General features: G+C 41.8%; 1 protein-coding gene across 1 annotated transcript; it reads right to left on the reverse strand.

The window, feature by feature from the left end:
* LOC100563160 (cytochrome P450 2J5) lies at window positions 1-9,222 on the reverse strand. The gene is made up of 7 exons (XM_062976991.1): window positions 9,132-9,222; window positions 8,785-8,855; window positions 6,058-6,234; window positions 5,299-5,443; window positions 4,795-4,979; window positions 1,696-1,837; window positions 1-191 (listed from the first exon to the last, which is right to left on the reverse strand). Exons 1-7 carry the CDS (start codon window positions 9,220-9,222, stop codon window positions 1-3), a joined length of 1,002 nt encoding a protein of 333 aa, XP_062833061.1.
* Window positions 9,223-25,091: the final 15,869 nt, after the last annotated feature.

A 25,091-nucleotide genomic window follows, 5' to 3' on the forward strand; every position in this document is an offset into this window, starting at 1 on the left:
TTATGATGAACTTTTGCGAGGAACAGCACAAATTTTATAAGGTTTAGGTGACAGCAACGCTCCCACTACATTATCTTCACTGAGTTCTTTGACTCCCGGAGGCAGCTGGAAATGGAATGCCTTCAATAAGTTGGTCAAGAAGAGGAAGTACTGCATCCTCCCCAACTGTTCTCCCAAACACACTCGAGCTCCTGCAGGGGAAGTAAAGGCAGAAAATGAATATGTATCACATTCAGTAAACACAGAACAATCTGAAAACCGGGCTATGAATGTGTAAGCCATGGTTGGCCTCACCATCTCATAGGAATCAATCAGATTCAAATTAGTAGAGAAGCAATTCTGCCTAAACATTAGGAAGAGTGTATTAAATGAAAACAGCAATGCTTATGACTACTGTCAAACAGAAAAGGAATAGTGAGAAACACAGAGGAAGGAGTAAGTGATGCGGAAGCAAGCCTACATCCACTTCATTGATAAACACTTCCCCTAAAAATAGAATACAATGCTGTGAAAAATCAAACCAGAGAACTAACAGAGGAAGATTCCACTATAGCTATAATGCAGAGTTGCAGACATGAAATGAGCTGTAGCATTGTGAGAAATCATGGGGGGGGGGAGTACGAGATAGTTCCTTTATTCTTTAAAACTATACTGTCTTAATTGCTTTTTAAATCTTTTAATGGCATTTCTTCTTTTTAAGCCACTGTGAATATTCCTTCAAAAGACCAAAATGCTGCCTCAGCACAGCGGTGTCTCACAAGAGGTAAAGGTTGCAGGAAATCTGATCCTGAAAAATCCCCTGAAGCCATATCTATATATTACAAGTTGAGGATTTCTTGGCAAGATTTGTTTGGAAGATTGGGTTGCCTCTGCAATTAGAGATGTGCAATTCATCCAAAAGGCATGTCGTTTCAGGGTCCATTTTCGGCTAATCTCTCATTCTGTTTACCGGGAAGTTACTCAAAACTGGAGGGATGTTGCTGTTTTCATTTGGCAAAGATTTGACCCATTGACTACATGGTTCAATCCTGTCATTTTAAGACCCATCTGCATGAAACCTACCTCTGTTTTAGACCCCATTTACAACTGCAGGCCTTCCAAGTTTCAAAACAATTCACCAATCTACTATTTTTTGGAATTATTTTAATTCCAAGAGATGGTTCTGAATTGTAGTCATTGGTTGTGTCCATTCTCAGCCAATCAGAGCATGGGCACAACCAGGCTTTTTATTGGCTGAGAATCAGAGAGAGAGAGAAACTTCAACTCCCATCATGCTCCGAAAGGAACTCAGAGACTTTTCAATGCCCGCCCCCATGCAAGTGCTACTGGGAAAGCAAGTTTCCAGCAGGGCCCTCTCTGGAGGAGGAGTCTAGGAAACTTTCCAAAAGTTCCCGACGCTGTTGCTGTCGGAAAGGGAGAAAAAGATGCTGCAATAATCCCATCTTCTCCTGGAGCCTCGCAGCACGCCCCTATCTCAGGTATATTGCAGATTAACTCCATCTTTTCCAGCAGCCACTAAAATCCGGCACCCTTAATCCATTTTGGTCAGCTTTTGGTGCTCTCCTATCTGTTCTATTTTCAGAGATTATACAAAACGGACCATCAAATATTACAAATAATTTTTGTTCAAACTGATTCGGGCCCAAGCCTATTTCCTATGATGCTGAGAGAGTATGATTTGCCCAGTATGTTTACCTGCACCAAATACCAGGAACTCTTTTCTTGTAACAAAATTTCCATCCTTGTCCAAAAAATGATTGGGATTGAATTCTTCAGGAGTCTCCCAGTGCTGAGGATCATGAAGAATAGCATACATATCAGGAATAATAACTGTCTCCTGAAAGACAGAAACAATAGCAAATAAACATTTAGTTGGATTGGGTAATCTAGTAGCTTTTCAGCCCGACAATGTATTTTGCAGTTGCTGATGCTTGAATAATGTAAATTTACACTCTCTTAATTATATGATGGTTGTGTTACATCAGTCTTCCAACACATGCCATATTGCCAGTGTTCCTACTGTGCAATGTACAGTGGGAATAGACAATGGCTATTTCTGCAATCCTAATGAATCAAGGTGTGTATGGAAAGTCTGGACACATATTTGTGGACCAATCAAGAAAGTCCAAAACATGGCAGAAATTCTTCTTGGTTAGTCTTTACTCAAATAGAATCATTTAACCATTTGTTGGATGATGAGCTAACACATAGATAAAACAAAGGCTTCTTCTACACTGCCATATAATCCAGATTATCAAAACAGATAATCCACATTATATGAGTCTACACTGGCAGATAATCCAGTTCAAAGCAGATAATCTAGATTTTATATGGCAGTGTAGAAGGGGGCCTTAAGGATGTAATGGCTAGTAGGGATCTCTGATGGTCTTAAACATTACATTAATGTCAAGAGTATGGATTATAAACAAGATGAACTGAACTGAACATGGCAAAGCAGATATGGTGTGACAAGCACCACTGAAACATTGGAAGGCAAAGACAACCATCTTCTGAATAAAGCTGAGCAAGAAAATGTTAGTGTTTTTGTAATTGTTAATCTATTGTTGCTGTGAAAGTATGTGTATTTTGTTCCGGCAAGCATTCCAGCAGTCAAGAGGTTAATTGCAGCGAGCCCTGATTGACTGCTGGAAGGGCAAATGGCAACGCCTTCCGTTTGTGCTATGTGACAGGAAGATACATCTCAGGCTGTGGAATGCAGAGGAGGTGCTTCGCTGTACAGAGAACGGACTCGGAGAGAGACGGAGAAGTTCCGTGTTTGATCTTGCGGATGCAATATGTGTCTTGACAGCTTTGGTTAATTAGACTGTAAATATTAGTGTAAATAAAGCATCAGTGCCGCTGGGATTCAGCAGATATAGAATCATAGAATCATAGAATCATAGAATAGTAGAGTTGGAAGAGACCTCAAGGGCCATCTAGTCCAACCCCCCGCTAAGAAGCAGGAAATCGCATTCAAAGCACCCCCGACAGATGGCCATCCAGCCTCTGCTTAAAAGCCTCCAAAGAAGGAGCCTCCACCACGGCCCGGGGGAGAGAGTTCCACTGCCGAACAGCCCTCACAGTGAGGAAGTTCTTCCTGATGTTCAGGTGGAATCTCCTTTCCTGTAGTTTGAAGCCATTGTTCCGTGTCCTAGTCTGCAGGGCAGCAGAAAATAAGCTTGCTCCCTCCTCCCTATGACTTCCCCTCACATATTTGTACATGGCTATCATATCTCCTCTCAGCCTTCTCTTCTGCAGGCTAAACATGCCCAGCTCTTTAAGCCTCTCCTCATAGGGCTTGTTCTCCAGACCCTTAATCATTTTAGTTGCCCTCCTCTGGACGCTTTCCAGCTTGTCAGCATCTCCCTTCATCTGCGGTGCCCAGTGAAGTTGTTCTTTGTCAGTGCCACTTTCGCCGTTTGTAGAGTGGTCTGACGGGTGAGCAGAGGTGAGACCTGGCTCATCAATCAGTCGGGGTGTGATGAGTCATGGGCCATGTAGTCCCGTTCCTGGCACTGTTGTGCCAGATGAAGAGGAAAACTTGGGTTTTTCACCGTTTCAGTCAGAATTGGAACTTTCCCAGCCAGATTTGGAAACCTTGCACCTGCAAGAGATTTGTCTTCCAGAAGTCTGTCAAACAAGCCCTGAGCCTAAATCTCCTACGTTTTCTCGCCATGAGTTTTGTAAACAACAGAGGGGAGTTCAAGCGGCGTCTCGCAGGAGTGCTAGGATAGCTGCTAAGCATTCATCTGATTAAGCCTGCTTTCCATGGGAAACTTTAAGGAGTCATGCATCTGGACTCAGAGAATAGCTTTCGTTTCTGGTTCTCCAGAGAACTGCTCTTTGGTGGGAAAACTAGACCCTATTTAGGTGTTTTGCCCACGAAGGGATCTTGCGGAGTCAATTCGTCAGCTACTGGAGTAGGTTGTGTGTGGACAGCGCTACTCCGCTCCCAAGCCTTCGTCCTTGTTTCCAAGCCTACGTTCCCGTTCCAGCCTTGTTTACCTCCACGGATCTTGCCTTGTTTCCTAGGACTCAGCCTTGTTTTCCAGGACTCAGCCTTGCCTTGTTTTCCGGATTTTGCCAAGTAATTCCACGGATCTTGTCCTTGCTCCTCGTTCCTTGTTGCCTTGTATCAAGCCTTGTTTCAAGTTACTCCATAGCCTCACTCAAGTTTCATGGACTAAAGGACCTTGTCATCTCCCCTCACTTTGCCTGGCAAAGTGAGTGTTTCGGTTATTGGATTACAACTTTGGACCTTAATATTTCATATTGGACATTGTTTCTTTGGACTAATTTTGACCTTTCCTGAAAGGTCTATTTCTGGACTATTTTCTACACTTGTTTTTATTAACTTTATATATTCCTTCAATAAAGATATTAGATAGATTCTGGCCTCTGTGTATGGTTATTGGTGCTCTGCAGCCTGGGTCCTGACACGGGGTCACCAATTCCCTGACATAAACCTCCATGATCAATTCACCTTAAGGTCCCCGTGACTGGGAAACAATTTCAAGGCTGCCAACAACCACCAAGGTGAACAAATCATGGGGTCTTCCTGAGAAGATTTGCCTTTGCGTTCTTTTGAAACAGAGGAGTGTTTCCTGCCCAAGATCACCAGTGAGTTTCCAAGGCCAAATGGTGATATAAACCTTGGTCTTCAGAATAATACTCCAACACTCACATACTCAACCATGCTGGCTCTGTCCTGTGTGGATACATCTCTCAAAATGCTTTCTTGTGAACCATTTTGTTTTTGGGATAGAGAAGTGCAGTTCTAACTGTAATCTGTACCTTTGGGATGAAAAAACTCCCTATGTTCACGTCTTTAGTAGTTTGCCTTCCAGTCCCTATTAACACAACAAATCTGTAACGCATGACCTCATGAAACACAGCATTAGTATAAGGCAGCTGCTTATGGTCTTCATAGCAGATGGAAGAGGAACCCAAAACATCTTCTATCTCCTTGATGATTTTATCTGAGAAAATAGACAGAAATGGATGAAAGACAGTTTAGATGGGGCTTAAATCAGGGCATGCTGAGTAGTGTTTTATGTGTTTTAATATGTGTACTGCTGTGGATGGATGATTGTCATGCGGGATTCTTTAACAGTCACTGACTTAATTAAAGGTTTGGAGTAATTTGCTGTAAGTCATTTTTTATGACTATACAAATCTTTCCCACTTTAGTAATAAATTAGCTTGCTCATGTGTTCAATCTCATCACTGGGAGGCATTATTAGAGGAGAAGCTGGATCTGATTGCCTCATGTTTCTGTGCACAAAGACCTTTTTTTACCTTGGATATCTGGACGATTTGCCAAAAGGAGGATTGCCCATTGCATAAACAATGCAGATATATGTGTTCCAGCGATAAAGAGGTCACTAATACAATGAACCAGGTTATCTTCATCAAATATAGAGGTAGGATCAGTCTTCTGTTCCTGAAAATGTGAATGGTGAAATATAATTTATGACTGATAACAAAGCTACTCCGCAATGTTGTCTTTAATTCTGCATGTGTGTATGAACCAGGGGAGAAGTAGGAATAATTGTATTCCAAGTGTGACGTTCAGAGGCCTTCTGTTTACACAGAAAACTGAGAATTTAACAATAGTTTCCATCCCATCTTAAAATGCCCCGTTTTAGTTATATCTATGTGCAGAGAGACAGTGGAGTTGATATCTCCCCAACCTGGGCCAGGCTGTAACGCAGCTGGTTAATAGCCAACAGCAATAGATCACTTCTGACTGAAAGGTCATGAGTTCGAAGCTCATGTCAGATTGAACACTCAACCATTTAATAGCCTAGCTATCCACCTAAGCAGTTCAAAAATAGCTGCAGCTGTGAGTAGAGAAAATTAGAGACCACTTAATGCGGGGACACAACCTCTGAGGATGCCTGCCATAGATGTGGGCGAAACGTCAGGAGAGAATACTTCTAGAACATGGCCATACAGCCCGGAAAACATACAACAACCCTGTCACATGAGTCATTTGTAAGATGAATATTTGTAACTCTGGGCCTGCCTGTACTAGGATACAATTCAGATACTTACTTTCTCTATATGTAGCAGGTAGTAATCAATGAAATCCTTTGGCTCATGGGAGGACAGTTGCTCCTTATGTTTATGTATTTCTTTTTTTCCAAATGAAATCATAACCTCTGTGCTCTCTAGGGTCTTCAAGTGAGGCCCTGGAAGACGCTTCATGAGCCATGGGAACATTTCAAACAACTATAGTGGAGAAAAGCAAAGGTCTATCATTAGTATGGAGGAAGGAACACAGTCCATCAATTAAAGCAGGTTTGACATGTAAGTTGCTTTGATCTTTTCTACACTGACCACTCTGGTTGGTTTCAAACCTGTTTGGCAGAAACTGGTTTCATTGTGCAGATGATTAGATTGCCATTTCTGGAACAGGTTTGAGACCAGGGTGGTGAAGACATTAACCACAGAAGGTGGGCTCAAACCTGTTCTAGAATCCACAGTATTCACAGCTTGACAGCCATGGAGACAGGGCCGGCTCTAGGTAATTTTCAAGTGTAAGCAAACAGTATTTTGGCCAAACAAATCACTGAAAAATAAAAGAGTCAATACAAAGAAACACTAATGGGGTGGGGGGGGGCAATTAACATTTTGAGAAAGCAGTGTATTTTTTGGATTGCTGTAGGTTTTCGGGCTGTAGATTCTTCCCCAATCTCCAACAGACCTCACAACCTCTGAGGATGCCTGCCATAGATGTGGGCAAAACATCAGGAGAAATGCTTCTGGAACATGGCCATACAGTCCAAAAAACCCACAGAAACCAGTGATACAGCTGTTGCTGGAAGCCTAGCTCAGAGGAGGGCTTCTTACAAGGCGCTTTGAAAGCAGGAAAAAAGACACACATGATAGATCTGGGAAGATGGAGCACACCAAATCCAAGGAATAGATGCAGGGAAAGTTGCCAGGTGTAGGCAGCTCTCATCCGGAAGTGAGAGGTCTTTCTGTCTTTTCCTGGGAAGCCCGCTCCAGCCAAGGACTTCCCCTGCATCCCAGGGGCTAGGTAATTGCTCATGTCTAGCCATGCCCTTGGTTGTCTTTTATCAGTCTAGCTGCACTCCACAATATACATCAGTGCATTGGGTGTTCACATCACAGAGTTGGTTTCATTGTGTGATATGATTTATATTGTGATGGCACTGTGATGTTTTCAGGGGTTTATTCCAGATTTCCCTCAATTCCATTTAAGTCAGTTTAAACTCCTTAAAAACACTTCAGTGTGTTTTTGCAGTGTACATAGTATAGCCACCACAATTTAAAGGTAGTTGGTCAGTTTAGATGACCCCTTTGCCATTATTACCTTTCTTGGAGGAAAGGAGGCTTTTCCACTTTCTGCTTAATTTTCTTGCTCTTGCTCTTGCTACATATCTCACAGTAAATTCTCAATGAATTAGAAGGGATGCTCCTAATGAATTCTGTGTTCACCCATTTTCTTAGTTGCTTTTCAAATGTTCCAGTTTTCTCCTCCCACTATACTTCCTCTCTTTGTGCTCAGCTTAGTACAGTTACTACAACACCATCTGAGCTCTGTGTGTGCAGCATTTTTCCAAATGAAGCAGAGTGTTTGAGGATCTTGACATTCACAGGGAGACCAAGATGCTTGTTTATAAAGCTATTGTCCTCCCAACTCTGGTATACACCTGCGAAACGTGGACTATCTACAGTCATCACACTAAATTTCTGGAATGATTCCATCAATGTTGCCTCTGAAAAATCTTGCAAATCTCTTGAGAAGACAGGCAAACAAATGTCAGCATTCTGGAAGAAGCAAAGACCACTAGCATTGAAGTCATGACCCTCTACCATCAACTTCGTTGGACTGGCCATGTTGTCCAAATGCCCGATCACCATCTCCCAAAGCAATTATTATACCCCCAACTCAAAAATGGAAAAAATGTTGGTGGACAGAAAAAGAGATTTAAAGATAGGCCTAACGCCAACCTTAAAAATTGTGGCAGAGACACTGTGAGAGAACTGAGAAGCTCTGGCCCTTAAGCATTCTAACTTGAGATCAGCTGTTAGCAACAGTGCTGTGGAATTTGAAGAGGCATGAATGGAGGGCAAAGGGAAGAAATATGTCAAGAGGAAGATGAGTCAAGCCAACCCTGACCAGGACCTCCTTCCACCTGGAAATCAATGTCCTCAGTGAGGAAGAACATGCAGGTCAAGAATAGGTCTCTAGAGACACCTATGGACCCAACACCACTTGGAAGGCAATCATACTCAGACACAAGGGATCACTGCTGCTGATGATGATGACCACAGTTATGGCAAACTGAATTCAGAGTGCTGAGACAGCGAAACAATTTGATAGGTAAAAACTGTCTGTAAATATGTGGGAAACATGGGGAGGGACTAAGGGCATGCACAAGGCAGTAGAGAAATCCATCCAAGAGGGCCCTTCTAACTAATCCACAAAGCAGGCTCAATCTCGGGTCTGGGATTTCAGGCCAAGCATTCGCTCACTTAGAAAGAGGTGACTCCTAAAGAGGATTTCTGCCTTATCCACCCTCATGCAACTGAGAGAAAACCACAGAAAGTATTCATATTTACACATGAGAATGAAGTAGGCAAATCTTTACTGCCACTGTTTAGACTGTGAGGGTTTATCTCTGCAGAATTTGTTCTGGTCTCCTTTGACTAAATTCAACACTATTGAAAGGGTTTTCTGATTGTTCTTAAGGACTTAGAATCTTTGGAAGATCTTTTTAATTGAATGCAATTGAACAAGTTTTTACTTACTATATGAATGGGGGATCCTCCAAATTTGAAGATATATTCAATGGCATCAATCAGTTCCTTAAAGTTTTCATCTTCAAGAGGAAACCGGTGTCCGAAAAGCATAACACATGTCACATTGGAGACTGAATTGATGATAGGCAAAGCGGGATCAAATGGCTGCCCTGTAAATCAAGTTCCATTAATATCCATTCAACTTCTTAATACTCTGAATTGGATTTCCTTTTGGAGAAAGAGCACTTGCCTTTGTGACATCAACAAAGATATGGCAAACTCTACACCAATGGAAAGTACACAAGGATTTATGTGATCTGAGATAGATGCCAATATAATATCCTAGTATTACTTACCCTTTTCACGTGCAAAAATCTCTATGAGCTTCTGGGCATCCACTTCTATTTGGCTTTCCATGCTTTTTTTCCCTGTCCCCAATTTCTTCATGGTAATCATAGCAAATCGCCTCTGTTGCTTCCAGAGGTCTCCGTTTGAAAATGTAATGCCTGTGAGCATCCAAAATCAATATGCAATTATTACTCACAAAATTCAGGCCAAATAAAATAGGTAAGCTTATTATGCATCATGTCAATGCATCCAGATGCTCATAATTTTAAAAACCTATAACATACAGGTTGAGCCTCCTTTATTGAGAATTCTGACATCTCAGAATTTCCAAAAACCAAAACTTTTTGCCTTATCATAATCACAACCTTGAAGACAAAAGCTAGTGGTTGAAAGAAAAAAGTTTCCCACCAATCCTCCAGTGTTGCAACACAATCTATATACAGTAGAGTCTCACTTATCCAAGCTAAACGGGCCACCAGAAGCTTGGATAAGCGAATATCTTGGATTATAAGGAAGGATTAAGGAAAAGCCTATTAAACATCAAATTAGGTTCTGATTTTACAAATTAAGCACCAAAACATCATGTTATACAACAAATTTGACAGAAAAAGTAGTTCGATACGCAGTAATGTTATGTTGTAATTACTGTGTTTACGAATTTAGCACCAAAATATCGCGATATATGGCAAACATTGACTACAAAAATGGCTTGGATTATCCAGAGGCTTGGATTAGCGAGGCTTGGATTAGTGAGACTCTACTGTATATAAAAGGGTAATGACATTTCAGCCTAGGACAAAACAACAAAACTACACGTCCCAGAAACACTAAACTTGGCAGCACAACCCCTCACCCATGCCTCTACGTTCATACAACAAACAGCTCCAGCTACTCCAGAAAACGGCCAGGCTTTGAGGCTGCAAGGCTATTCACTGCTATCTATATATATAAAAGGGTAGTGACATTTCGGCCTAGGACAAAACAACAAAACTACATGTCCCAGAAACACTAAACTTGGCAGCACAACCCCTCATCCATGCCTCTATGTTCATACAACAAAAAGCTCCAGCTACTCCAGAAAACGGCCAGGCTTTGAGACTGCAAGGCTATTCACTGCTATTCCACCTGGCCAACAAAGGATTCCCATAAGCCACAGCAACGCGTGGCCGGGCACAGCTAGTTAGTGAATAAAAAAGTGAGAAAAAATGTGGACCAAGGGTTTAATGTAAACATTAAGCACGAAACCTAGGAAAACAGTTATTTAAAATGATGTTATCAATGCTACTTGGCACCAGAGAGTTTGTCTAAGGCAGTGGTTCTCAACATGTTTATGCTGCATTGTGCTCTTTACCATCTTGCCCAATGAATCGTGCAGGAGAATGCTGATCTAAATTCATATTGTTCTTTGACTCCCAGAAACCCCAACAGCTGGTAAACTGGCTGGGATTTCTGGGAGTTGTAGGCCAAAACACCTGGGGACCCACAGGTTGAGAACCACTGGTCTAAGGTGTTTAAAGATTCCATTAAAAGAAGAGCAAGGTGACTGTAAGGAACAAAGCCATGGTGAAGAGCAGAGCAGTGGCAGGAGAAGCAGATTCAGTAAAGAAGGCAAATGATGGGAAGGGAGAAGCTCCGAGAGAGTGGTGGAAGCACCTTCTTTGGAGGCTTTTAAACAGAGGCTGGGAGGCCATCTGTTGAGAATGATTTGATTGTGCTTTTCCTGCATGGCAAGGGGTTGGACTGGATGGCTCATGTGGTCTCTTCCAACCCTATGGTTCTAGAAGGATTCTGGCATTCATGCAGCCTATACCCGTGTTCCCAGTGCATTGTGTAGGACTATTTTCCTAGTCTTGTCTTTTTGGTTACAGGAGCAATGCCCCCAAAAAGCACAGAGGCTACCTAACAGTGCAAGGCCCAAGGCAACTTACCCTTTCCTTTTCCTATAAATTTAATATATGCACTAGTTCCTCGTCCTGAGAATTCTTCGGAGTGAATGATCAGTCCTTCCTTCACAGTTTCGAATCCAGAAAGTAGTACTATTGGAAAATCTCCCAACCAAAAAGTGCAAACATTTCCATACTGTTTTGCCATCTGCCATTTGGAATAAAGCAAGGAGAAGAAGTGTTATGAACTATTTCAGACAAGAGCTTTCTGAATATGTATATGCTTTCTACTACAAACTCATATTGCGCTGGCTGTGCTGCATCCTGCTTGACACAGATATCAAATAAACCCACTGGTTATCGTGCTTAATGCATATTTTGTCAGCTTTTTAAAAAGTGAAGATGCTTAGATGAACAGTGATGGCTTAACTCACTATTAACAAACATATTTTAATTCCTATATTCCTATTTTTATTGTGTTTTGTTTTTAAGAAGCTAATGAAACAGTTTCTGTTAGTGGAATTGGGAAGAAGGAAGATATCTCCCAAGTGTTCCCTTCAAGCCATGACAATTGCTCTGAGGGTTTGGAGGACCATCCATAGTAGATCTGTGGGCAAGAACGGGGTACATCTACACCAGTGGTTCCCAACCTTTTTTTGACCAGGGAACACTTGCTCAGGGAGCACTTTGACCAGGGACCACTCTCCAACATTAGGGTTACAAATTAGTTTAGTCAACCTTAGGTTCAGTTTGGTTCTTTGGGGTGCTGATTCAGAAGATTGCATTGGATAGACCACATCAGCTCTACTTTCTGATACAGAACATATTCCATCCAGTAGTCACCATCTGTTTGCCTACAGAAAACCATATTTAATAATCTAGAGCTGATTTTCCCCACATGTCTCATGGGACCTTATTTTAGGTCTCATAGCCCACCAGTGGGCCACGGCTCACAGGTTGGGAACCACATGTGTACACTGTAGAAGTAATGCATTTTGGCACCACTTTAACTGCCTTGGGTCCATGCTACCATGTTTCCCCAAAAATAAGACAGTATCTTATATTAATTTTTGCTCCCAAAGATGCGCTAGGTCTTATTTTCAGGGGATGTCTTATTTTTCCATGAAGAAGAATTCACATTTATTGTTGAACAAAAAATGAACATTTATTACATACTGTACAGTAGTTGTCATCACAAACCAGCATAACCAAACAAACTGTGAATCTATCAAGAATTTCTTGTTACTACCATTATTTCCATCGATGGTATGTATATTTACCAATCCTGCATGCTCTGGTGTTCTGTTTGGCAGGCATGCTTCCAAACAAAAACTTTGCTAGGTCTTACTTTTGGGGGAGGCCTTATATTTAGCAATTCAGCAAAACCTCTACTAGGTCTTATTTTCTGGGGCTGTCTTATTTTTGGGGAAACAGGGTATGCACCCACAGAGACATGTGTGGAAGAAACGAATGGATGAAGACTGACTGCATGCACAGAAACATTCCCATACAACACTGCATTCTATTCATTGCACATACAAGTGCTATTTGTATCACTTGGGGATCCTTGGGGCATAAAGCACAGGTGATAAATGTTACTTTTTGAACTGTACCTGCAACATGCAATAGCCATACTATCTAGGAGATACTAGAGATGTACCATATGACATAGTATTTACAAGCTAGTGAAAAGAAAAAAATGAATAATATCACCACGCTACAACCAAACATACTACTAACAGCTTTCCATATCAAACTTTTTTTCAAGCCCACAATTGTTTTTCCCACAGTTAACACAGAAAGAAAAAAATCACTATTATCTTCACAACCCTTTGATTCAGATCCATAAGTTATTCTTGCTTATTTAGAAAGAAGTACCTTTATCGATGTATTTACGTTCAATCCAATTCCAAACCTTATTCGCCATAGACCTCCAATGATGGGAAGAGAAAGAGGCCCAGGAGGGTAACGTCGGTGTGACCACCATATTTTCAGAAAGTATAGAAGCAAAAGAATTGCCAGCAAAGCAGTCAAAGACAGCTGGATATCCGCCATTCCGGTGCCTCTTCTTGCACCCTCAATATTTCCAACCAACCTTGGAAGAGATGGATTGGATATTCTTTCTTCAGCCTCTCCCACCTTCTCTCTTCTACACAAATCATTATTTAAATATGTATATATAAGTATGGTATTATTAAATAAACAGGCAATTCATATTCTGATGTCGCCTTGACATTTTTGCCTTGTGGCAACTATCCATAGTAATACAATACATTTTGCAACATCTTTAATTAAGAAGGCAAGAAGACGTAACTACATGGAATCATAGAGCTGGAAGAGACTTAAGGGGTCATCCTGTCCAATCCCCTGAAATGCAGGACAACAAATGACAATCCAACATCTGTCAAACACCTCCTACCACCAGGAAGTTCTTCCTAATGTTTAGGTGAAATCCTTTTTCCTTTTGTTTGAAGTCATTGCTCCATGTCTTAGTCTCTGGAGCAGCAGAAAACAAGTTTGTTCGTTTCTTCAGTGTGCTGTTGTTGCGAATCTGAACGTTCTCTCAAATTTATGACATTCTTGAGGCAAATTTATCACAAGGGTTTTTTTTTAGGTTAAATATATTTGACTTGGAGGTGTCTACAGACAACGCCAGCTCTTCAGCTTAGAAATGGAGATGAGCACCAACCCCCAGAGTCGGACACGACTGGACTTAACGTCAAGGGAAACCTTTACCTTTACCTTTATATTTGACTTGCGAAAGATAATTCAGTAGGTTCTCTTGGCCAAACTGGAATTTGTTCTGTGTTTTCCAGAGTCATGGTCCAATGTTCATCCCATCTTCAGCATGACATCCGAAAGCAGAATAGAGTGGCATTATTACTTCCATCAGTCTAGAGATATTACATTTTTACTAATGCAACCTGGAATCACATTAGCTTGTTTAGCCACCACATTTATTTATTTATATTTATTTATTTAATACATTTATATCCTACCCTTCTCACCCCGAAGGGGACTCAGAGTGGCTTACAAATTAAATTTACATACAATATTATATTATTAGCATAGCACAATACTGGCAATAAATTACTATATTGTACTATATCAATGGAGCCTCCGGTGGCACAGTGTGTTAAAGCGCTGAGCTGCTGAACTTGCAGACCGAAAGGTCCCAGGTTCAAACCCGGGGAGTCGAGTGAGTGCCCGCTGTTAGCTCCAGCTTGTGCCAACCTAGCAGTTCGAAAACATGCCAATGTGGGTAGATCAATAGGTACCGCTCCGGCGGGAAGGTAACAGCACTCCATGCAGTTATGCCAGCCACATGACCTTGGAGGTGTCTACGGACAACGCCGGCTCTTTGGCTTAGAAATGGAGATGAGCACCAACCCCCAGAGTCGGACATGACTGGACTTAGCGTCAGGGGAAACCTTTACCTTTTTTACTATATCAATATATTTTAATATTATTAATAATATTACATGTAATATATAATTGCACTGACTCATGTTCAGCCTGTGTTCTATACAATATCTAGATGCTTTACATGCAGCCTGTTGACAGGCCAGGTGATTCTATCACATCCGGTCTCCATTTGAGAGGGTCTGCAAAGAAAACGGGAGCATCTAGATTCATTGTAGTGATTTCAGTGTTGTGTGGGAAGGGGTCTTGAGAGAAATTGGCTCTGGCCCCGCAGAGTTGGACATCTGAGAAAAGGGATAACTTTGTTGGGGAACATAAAAGGAAGACAAGGTGTGCCGAAGGTGAGAGGACCGCCAGGGTGGAACTTCATCTGGATGGCATTTTAAGCTCTGCCTCCTCAAACAGTATCTTGGAACATCAACATTCATAATGATGACGCGTATATGGAGATCAGAGCAAAGCACCTGCAATAGGTTTCACATAAGAATAAAAGAAAACATCAACACGTGTGATAAAGTCTTTGGCTATAATGTGCAACAGCTAAGTGTTTTGAAAAATGGAAAACTTAGATGTCGTAAGTGTAAAAACTATGAGCTGGTATTCTTTGTGGTGCCATGGAATAAAAATAATTACATAATGCAACATTAAGTGTCAGTCAACCTGTAAACTTACTACTGGTAAGAATGAGCTCAGATCACTTCCAGGAGGTGTAGCTTTAATAATAAGTAGTATTTAAACATGATAATTTAAAATTGATTATTTTTTACCAGTAGGATTGTCACATCTCAGGATCTGGATTTCAATCTCCACTGTTTGTGGATCATCTCTAAGTTGGAGACGAGAATGCAAATTCTGTAGTTTTGGTGCCTACGTGCAAATCTCCAGCTCAGTTGGAACAATTGCACCACAATTTCTAAATTGATGGTTTACTGCCGTTTGGAAAGACTTCCCAGGAGAGTGCAAGGGATGTCTGTAGCTTCCAAGTTGTTGCAGTTCCAGAGCTCACCCTTCACTCTCCACATTTTTTACCTGCTGTTCTGGATGCCATTGCAAATTATGCCCTGGATCTCTTTCCGAAGGTGTGTCCTGGAAGTCTTCAGCAAATTTGAAGAGGATATGCACACGTTTCAGAAAGAACTGCTGCATTGAGGAAGATCATGTTACACTGAATGAGAAATTTAAAAAACGATTAGGTTAAACATACAGCTATGTACAAAGGAAACAACCTGAAATATGCTCCAGCATTTACCAAGGATTGTTGTATGTTTTCTGAGCTGCATGGCCATGTTTCAGAATATTCTCTCCTGATGTTTCACCCACATCTGTGGCAGGCATCCTCAGAGGCTGTGAGGTAAGGACTCTGAACAATTCATATGTGTGTGAGATTGGATCATTTTAAGCAGCACCCTTAAGAGAACATGCAGGATCAAACATACATCCAACACTAAATGTTTTCTAAAAATGTTGGGCACTCTTGCTGTAAAAAAGTAAAAACAATGTTATTATTTTAGAAGTAAACAAATGTAATAAATTAATTTATTAAAACGAGAGCACTTGGGTGGATCCAGACCATATTCTACGTGAGTAATGATTAGGACGGGAAATTAATTAGGCTGAAGCAGTTGACATTTCGGTCCTATGCAAGTTCCAAATTTTGTGTCCAGTTCAAATGAAAGCTCACATTTGGTGCCGTTGTGTAAATGGGCATTGTAAGTTCAGACACATAACCCATATGGAGACATGCAGTGCATTGTACACACACGTGTGCATCATTTATGAACGTGCATCACACATTGTTTATGAACATTGGGTTGCTTATTCTGTGACTGTATATTCATTTTCTATTTATTTGATATAGGACCTTGGTCTATGACTATGCCCTGATTCTTGTCCCTCTTTTGAGATTGACAGAGAAGGAGACAAGTACACACATTTTTGAAAAACTAATTTCTCATGCGCAACACCATTTTTTATTTTCTCTCCTTATTCCTTGGGGCCGGGCTGTGGCGCAGCTGCTAGTAACCAGCTGCTATAAATCACTACTGACAGAGAGGTCATGGGTTTGAAGCCCAGGTCGGGTTAAGCCTCCGACCATTAATAGCCCCGGCTTGCTGTTGACCTATGCAGCCCCGAAATACAGTTGCACCTGTCAATTAGGGAAATTTAGGGACGCTTTATGCGGGAGGCTAATTTACAACACCATAAAACTGCCAGCAAAACACGAGGAAAGGAATGAGGAAGTACAGCCACTAGTGGATGGTGAAGCAACAGCTCCCCCTGTGGCCGGAATTGTGAAGCTGGAAAAATGTTAAAAATGCCTCTGAGTCTGTCTAATGTATGTTGTTTGTCTGTTGGCATTGAATGTTTGCCATATATGTGTTCATTGTAATCCACCCTGAGTCCCCTTCCGGGTGAGAAGGGCAGAATATAAATACTGTAAATAAATAAATAAATAAATAAATAAATAAATAATTCCTTATAAAGGTCCTGCTTTTGAACGCCAGATGACAGCTGTCATCCAGGATTTGATCCTGGATGAGGAGGCGGATCTGGCATGCATCACCGAGACGTGGCTGGATGGGCTGGGAGGTGTGAATCTTACCCAGCTGTGTCCTCCGGGTTTCGGGGTGCATCAACAGGCCAGAGTTGGGGGGCGGGGAGGAGGAGTTGTGGTGATCTTTCGGCAGTCCATCGCCCTGATCAGATGCGCCGTTCCACAATCCCCGAGGTTCGAGTGTGTTTTCCTGAAGGTGGGAGCCCGAGACAGCATGGGGATTCTGTTGGTGTACCGTCCACCCCGCGACCCAGCAGTCTCTCTGTCCGAGCTAGCAGAAGTGGTCTCCAATGCGGCCCTTGTCTCCCAACAACTGATTTTGGGAGACTTTAACATTCATGCCGAGACCACATTGACAGGTGCAGCTCAGGATTTCATGGTTGCCATGACAACCATGGGGCTGTCTCAAGTTATATCTGGGCCCACCCATCAGGCAGGACACACCTTGGACCTTGTTTTTATTGTGGACGGTGGGACAGTCAGAGTGGAAGAGCAAAACATTCTTCCATTGTCATGGTCTGACCATCATCTGATCTGTTTAAGTATCGCCGTGCCTTCTAACCTCCGCAGGGGTGGTGGACCCATTAAGATGGTCCGCCCCAGGAGACTGATGGATCCAGATGGACTTCTGAGGTCTCTTGGGGATCTTCCTGTCCTGGAGACTGGCGATCCTGTCGATGTCCTGGCCGATCGCTATAACAGTGAGCTATCAAGGGCATTGGACACGATCGCTCCCGAACGTCCCCTCTCACTGCGTAGAATCGCGTTGACTCCTTGCTTCACCGAGGAGCTGGCGGTGATGAAACGTTGGAGGAGGGGACTAGAGTGCATCTGGAGGAAATCTCGAGACGTGTCTGACCAAGCACGGGCTAAAGCCGCTATTAAGGCTTACTCCGTGGCTCTGCGAGCAGCCAGGAAAGTTTTCACGACTGCCCGCATAGCGTCTGCAGCCAACAGGCCATCAGAGTTGTTCCGAGTTGTTGGGGAGCTCCTGCGGCCTCCTGAGGCCCAGGGGTTTCCTGATGACTTGGCAACTCGGTGCAGCGATTTCGCGCACCATTTTGCAGGCAAAGTTGCTCAGATACGCCGTGAGTTGGACTCCAGCTTAACTGTGGTCCCAGCGGAGGTAACCGAGGTACCTGTCTGTGCGATCTTATGGGATTCTTTCCAGCTTGTCCTTCCTGATGACGTGGAGGGGATTCTTGGGTCTGTGAGGGCGACCACCTGCGCTCTGGATCCTTGTCCTTCTTGGCTGGTGAAGCTGGCCAAAGATGGGTTGTTGGATTGGTTTGTGGCTATTATAAATGCCTCCCTGGTTCAGGGGTGAGTTCCATCTTGCTTTAAGCAGGCGGTAGTAAAACCATTATTAAAAAAACCTCATTAGACCCATCTGTATGTAACAACTACAGGCCAATCTCCAACCTCCCATTTCTGGGCAAGGTTCTGGAGCGGGTGGTTGCTACGCAGCTCCAGGAGTTCCTCGATGACACTGATTTTCTGGACCGCTCGCAGTCTGGTTTCAGGCCTGGACACAGCACCGAGACGGCTTTGATCGCCCTGGTGGATGACCTCAGCGGGGAGCTGGACAGGGGGAGTGTGACCCTGCTGGTTCTCTTGGACATCTCAGCAGCTTTCGATACCATCGACCATGGTATCCTTCTGGGGAGGCTCGCCGGGATGGGACTCGGTGGCACAGTTCTGCTGTGGCTTCGGTCCTTCCTGGAGGGCCGTTCCCAGATGGTGAAGCTGGGGGAAACCTGCTCGGACCCCTGGCCATTGACCTGTGGGGTCCCGCAAGGGTCTATTCTATCCCCCATGCTTTTTAACATCTACATGAAACCGCTGGGAGAGGTCATCCGGAGTTTTGGAGGGTGTTGCCATCTCTACGCAGATGACACACAAATCCACTACTCATTCCCATCTAACTCCAAGGAAGCCCCTCGGATGCTGAACCAGTGCCTGGCCGCTGTGGCGGACTGGATGAGGAGGAACAAGCTGAGGATCAATCCTGACAAGACAGAGGCCCTCCTGGTCAGTCGCTCGTTGGATCGGGGTATTGGGTGGCAACCTGTGCTGGATGGGGTTGCACTCCCCCTGAAGTCACAGGTCCGCAGTTTGGGGGTCCTCCTGGATTCAGCGCTGACGCTTGAGGCTCAGGTGTCGGCGGTGGCCGGGAGGGCTTTTGCACAACTCAAACTTGTGCGCCAACTGCGACCATACCTCGTGAAGTCTGACTTGACCACGGTGGTGCATGCCTTAGTTACCTCTCGACTGGACTACTATAATGCGCTCTACGTGGGGCTTCCCTTGAAGACGGCTCGGAAATTACAACTGGTCCAACGCTCGGCTGCCAGATTAATAACCGGGGCGAATTACAGGGAGAGATCTACTCCCCTGTTTAAGGAGCTCCACTGGCTACCGTTCATTTTCCGATCCCAATTCAAGGTGCAGACCATCATATATAAAGCCCTAAACGGTTTGGGACCCACCTACCTTCATGACCGTATCTCCTTCCATAAACCTGCCCGATCTCTGCGATCGTCAGGGGAGGCCCTCTTGTCGCCACTGCCTTTATCCCAGACCCGCCTTGTAGGAACAAGGGAGAGGGCATTTTCTGCTGTGGCCCCCCGTTTGTGGAACTCATTGCCCATTGAAATCAGGCAAGCCTCCACTCTTTCAGACTTTAGGAAAGATCTAAAAACATGGCTCTTCCGATGTGCTTTCGGAGAGTAACTGTTACACGCTTTTTGTTACGCCCCCCATTTTATCCTCTAGACTGTCTGCTATCTTTTCCCTAGTTCCCTGTGGTTTTATTCTTATCCTTTTCTCACCCCGAGTTTTAACTGAGTATTCATGCGGCCCGCCCTGTTATATTGCTTTTTGGATTTTGTTTGTACTGTATATGATCCTTTATTGTATTATTGTAATTGTATTATGATATGTTGTTTTTATTTTGTTATATTGTATTTTTCCCGGGCATGGCCCCATGTAAGCCGCCCCGAGTCCCCATTGGGGAGATGGTGGCGGGGTATAAATAAAGTTTTATTATTATTATTATTATTATTATTATTATTATTATTATTATTATTATTAAAGTCATCTCCTTTCCCCTCCCTCTCTTCCATATACAGATTTTGATTAATTGTTCCCCCTTTTGAAAAAAAAAACTTGCGAAGAAGTAAGGACTGCTCCCGGTATCATTTTTCTGATACATTTCTTTCCTGTTTTCCTCCAAGGGACACAAAGCAAGGTACTTGGATTTCCTTCTCTCTACTTTCCATTCCATCTATCTTCTGAAGGTGGGCAAGCTAAAAGAGAACACCCAAGATTATACAATGAATCTAAGCTCCAGTTCAACTTCTTAATTATACATGATTTGCATCTGCTTGAAAAGACACCGGTCTCCAGAATCCCCAAGGACTGAGGATTTACAACCATATTGCCAAAGCAAAAAGGCATAAGAGACATCCATATTTATGTTTGATTATGGGCGTCTATGGAAATCACATTTTTTCTATACTTTCAGATTCAGAGAAGAGAGCCTAATTAATTTCCCAATGTGATCAAGACTCCACCCAAGTGCTCTCATTCTATTAAATTCATTATATTAGTTTACCTCTGAGATAACAATGTTGTTTAAACTTCTTTTACAGCAGAGGTGCACAACCTCTTCAGACCCAAGAGCTGCATGACAGAAATCTGTGCTTGCCAGTTAGACTGCAGAAAGATGCAATTTAACGAATATTTTAAATTAAAAAATTAACTGGCAGCTACGCATCCCTCTCAGTGTTATGTCAATATGTCTTCAAATCACACATTGGATGGATTTGCAATTTTTTCCAGTTCAGGCAAAAAAGAAAAATTCTGCCCCATCTCCAATTAAGGTTATAATTATGTTGTTTTATAGTCCAGAACAGTTGCAGTGTTGATAAGGCTGTGGATATGTCGTCAGCACTATTCTCGGGTTTTTTTTGGGGTTTTTTTTTAGTTTCTGTTCTTCTCCTGGCAGCTGAAAACAGAATTCCCTGAGCAGAGGAGTGAAGAAGAAGAAAAGCTGAGTCCCTGCCAGATGCTCATCAAATACATGGAGTCTCTGTGTAAGAATGAAGAGAAAGGCTGCAGATGAGTCATAGGAATCAGAGTGGTGATTAGGTCCACTGTCAAAATCATGTCTGATCATAGAGGATCTCAGCTTCAGTGTATACCACATACTCTTTTTGTCCAAATATTATGGGACTCAAGGCAGAAAAGCAAGACAATGATGATAACAGCAACGGCGATAATTCAGATGTCTCATTCCTTCCCCATTCTGACAAATTCCCAAACACTGAGAATGTTTGCTCAAATTATGTTCCTAATGTTATATATATATATATATATATATATATATATATATATATAGAGAGAGAGAGAGAGAGAGAGAGAGAGAGAGAGGAGTTAAATGAGCCATCGGAATTTAAAATGCAATTGAATACCCATTGCTTCCAGCTAGAGCCGGTCCAAAAATGAGGCGAATTAAGCAGTCGCTTGGGGCACAAACATACGGGGGCGCAGTTGAGACTGCTTTTTCTGTTGATTTGTTGTAAAACATGATGTTTTGGTGCTTAATTTGTAAAATCTTAATGTAATTTGATGTTTAATAGGCTTTTCCTTAATCCCTCCTTATTATCCAACATTTTCGCTTATTCAACGCTTTTATTTTTCAGTGATTGGTTTTTTTGGGGGGTGCCAAAATTCTGTTCGCCTACACTTGAAAATTACCGGCTCTGCTTCCAGCAGGCTCACCCAGTCAGCTTTCAATTATGAGTTTTGATTTACATTATGTTGCTGTACTATATGTCAGTTCTGTATCTGTATTTGGTTTAATATTTTTGTGTATTTATTTATGTAATTTATTGTGCATATTTTATGTTAATATGTTTTTTTTTGATTTTGTTAATAATAATAATAATTTATTTATTTATTTCCAACATTTATACCCGTCCTTCTCACCCAAAGGGACTCAGGGCGGCTTACAACAATTGGCAAAATTTAATGCCTACAACATAGTTATAAATCAAAAACAGTACATACAATCAATTAAAAACTATTAAAATACAATATAAAATTTAAAACATGTAATTAGATCCATTCGTCCAGAAACCTCATGCTTCAGCCTTAAATCGGACCATGTCGACTTTGCCATTTACGGAACGGATTTTAAACACGTTTTATGTTTTATATTTTATACTGTATTTAATTGGTTGTATTTTTAATATGTTTTTATATGTTGTTGTTTTTAATGATGTATCGGCATCGAATTGTTGCCAATTGTACGCCGCCCTGAGTCCCTCCGGGTGAGAAGGGCGGGATAGAAATATTTGAAATAAATAAATAAATAATAAATTTACTCATTAAAAGCTTGAGCACATAACCATGTTTTTACAGCTTTTCTGAAGCCCAGGAGGGTTGGGGCTTGTCAAATATCTCTGGGGAGGGTGTTCCACAGCCGGGGAGCCACCACCGAGAAGGTCCTGTCCCTCGTTCCCACCAGCCAGTTGGGCTGTTGTGTATAGTTTGCTTACCCCCATTTTGACAATGAGCTGGCCTGTATTGTTTTGCTGAAATCTTTATCAGCATTCTTTATCAGCAATGAGATTATAATAACTTTCAGTGTATCCGCTGAACCAGCTGCACCTCATCATTACATCACCTGCTTTTAAATAACAATGTCATGACCATCTACTTTCCATGCTTAACTTTGATCTTGCCATTTCTTCACCCATATTTCCAGACAAGTCACATTCCATATCTGAAGTGACTCCACCTGAATATTAAGAAGAACTTCCTAATGACAAGAGCCACTCAACAATGGAATAAGCTGCTTTTGAAGTGTGGTGGAGTCTCTTTCTTTGGAGGTTTTAAAATGGAAAATGGGTGGCCAACTGTCGGGAGTGCTCTGGTTGTGTTCCTGCATGGTAGGGGGTTGGACTGGATATAGCCCTTCCAAATCTAAATAGATGAAACTTGACTAAAGTAAAGTGCAAACACTGAACCAATTAGATTTAATCATTTGTTCATTCATATATACATTTATTCCAATATTTTTATTTTGTCCTTTTATCATGAGATCTCAAACAGATAAAACGATACAAACAGTGTGAACAACTCCAAATAAAAAGCAGTAATTGGAACAAGATCAAAAGATATCCAAATAAGTTAATATTAATGATGATGATGATGATGATGATGATGATGATGATGATGATGATGATAATGATACCTGGCTATGGCTCACGAATGGGACCCTGAAGAAGGAGACAGAAGGCCTGATTCTTGCAGCCCAGGAACAAGCCATCAGAACAAATGCAATTAAGGCCAAGATTGAAAAATCAGCTGATGACCCAAAATGCAGACTGTGCAAGGAAACTGATGAAATCATTGATCATATCCTCAGCTGCTGTAAGAAAATCGCACAGACTGACTACAAACAGAGGCACAACTATGTGGCCCAAATGATTCATTGGAACTTATGCCTCAAGTACCACCTCCCAGCAGAAAAGAACTGGTGGGATCACAAACCTGCAAAAGTATTGGAAAATGAGCACGCAAAGATAATGTGGGACTTCCGAATCCAGACTGACAAAGTTTTGGAACACAACACACCAGACCCCACAGTTGTGGAAAATAAAAAAGTTTGCATTATTGATGTTGCCATACCAAGTGACAGTCGGCTTGACGAGAAACAACAGGAAAAACTCAGCCATTATCAGGACCTCAGGATCAAACTGCAAAGGCTCTGGCATAAATCAGGACAGGTGGTCCCACTGGTGATCGGCACACTGGGTGCCATGCCAAATGATCTCAGCCGGCATTTGAAAACAATACACATTGACAAAATTACGATCTGTCAAATGCAAAAGGCCACCCTACTGGAATCTGCACTCATCATCTGAAAATACATCACACAGTCCTAGACACATGGGAAGTGTTCGACTTGTGATTTTGTGATACGAAATCCAGCATATAGATCTTGTTCACTGTGTCATACTATGTTGTTGTGTCAATAATAATAATAATAATAATAATAATAATAATAATAATAATAATAATAATAACAATATACTTTATTTATAAAAAAGGAAAAAAGGGGGTGGGAAGTAAAAAAGATCTCAGTCACTATTTGGAAACAATACACATTGACAAAATTACGATCTATCAACTGCAAAAGGCCGCCTTAGTGGGATCTGCAGGCATCAACCGAAAATACAGTAGAGTCCCACTTATCCAAGCCTCACTTATCCAAGGTTCTGGATTATCCAAGCCATTTTTGTAGTCAATGTTTTCAATATATCATGATATTTTGGTGCTAAATTCATAAATACAGTAATTACAACATAACATTACTGCGTATTGAACTACTTTTTCTGTCAAATTTGTTGTATAACATGATGTTTTGGTGCTTAATTTGTAAAATCATATCCTAATTTGATGTTTAATAGGCTTTTCCTTAATCCCTCCTTATTATCCAAGATATTCGCTTATCAAAGCTTCTGCTGGCCCGTTTAGCTTGGATAAGTGAGACACTACTTTACATCATACAGTCCTAAACATTTGGAAAGTGTTCGACTTGTGATTTTGTGATATGAAATCCAGCATATAGATCTCGTTTGCAGTGTCATACTCTGTACTTTATTTATATTCCACTCTATCTCCCGAGGGATTACAGGTACATACAGTAGAGTCTCACTTATCCAACGTTCTGGATTATCCAACGCATTTTTGGAGTCAATGTTTTCAATACATCGTGATATTTTGGTGCTAAATTTGTAAATACAGTAATTACAAGATAACATTACTGTGTATTGAACTACTATTTCTATCCAATTTGCTGTATAACATGATGTTTTGGTGCTTAATTTGTAAAATCATAATCTAATTTGATATTTAATAGGCTTTTCCTTAATCCCTCCTTATTATCCAACATATTTGCTTATCCAACATTCTGCTGGCCCGTCTACTGTATATGGCAAAGTGTTAAAAGCAAAGTTAAAACCCAGTATTATGCCATTATACAATTGACAAAGACAGACAATACATAAACAGAGGCAAGGCTTCCCTCTTTTCCT

Source organism: Anolis carolinensis, chromosome 3 (genome assembly GCF_035594765.1).
Source record: "Anolis carolinensis isolate JA03-04 chromosome 3, rAnoCar3.1.pri, whole genome shotgun sequence".
Classification (NCBI taxonomy): Eukaryota; Metazoa; Chordata; class Lepidosauria; order Squamata; family Dactyloidae; genus Anolis; species Anolis carolinensis.

Coding starts and splice junctions, on each gene's coding strand:
- LOC100563160 (XM_062976991.1), bottom strand. CDS start 9,222: ATGAAGAAATTGGGGACAGGGAAAAAAAGCATGGAAAGCCAAATAGAA. Junction 8,856..9,131: donor GATTTTTGCACGTGAAAAGG/GTAAGTAATACT, acceptor TTCCTCTTGAAG/ATGAAAACTTTAAGGAACTG. Junction 1,838..4,794: donor GGAGTTTTTTCATCCCAAAG/GTACAGATTACA, acceptor TCTGTCTTTCAG/GAGACAGTTATTATTCCTGA.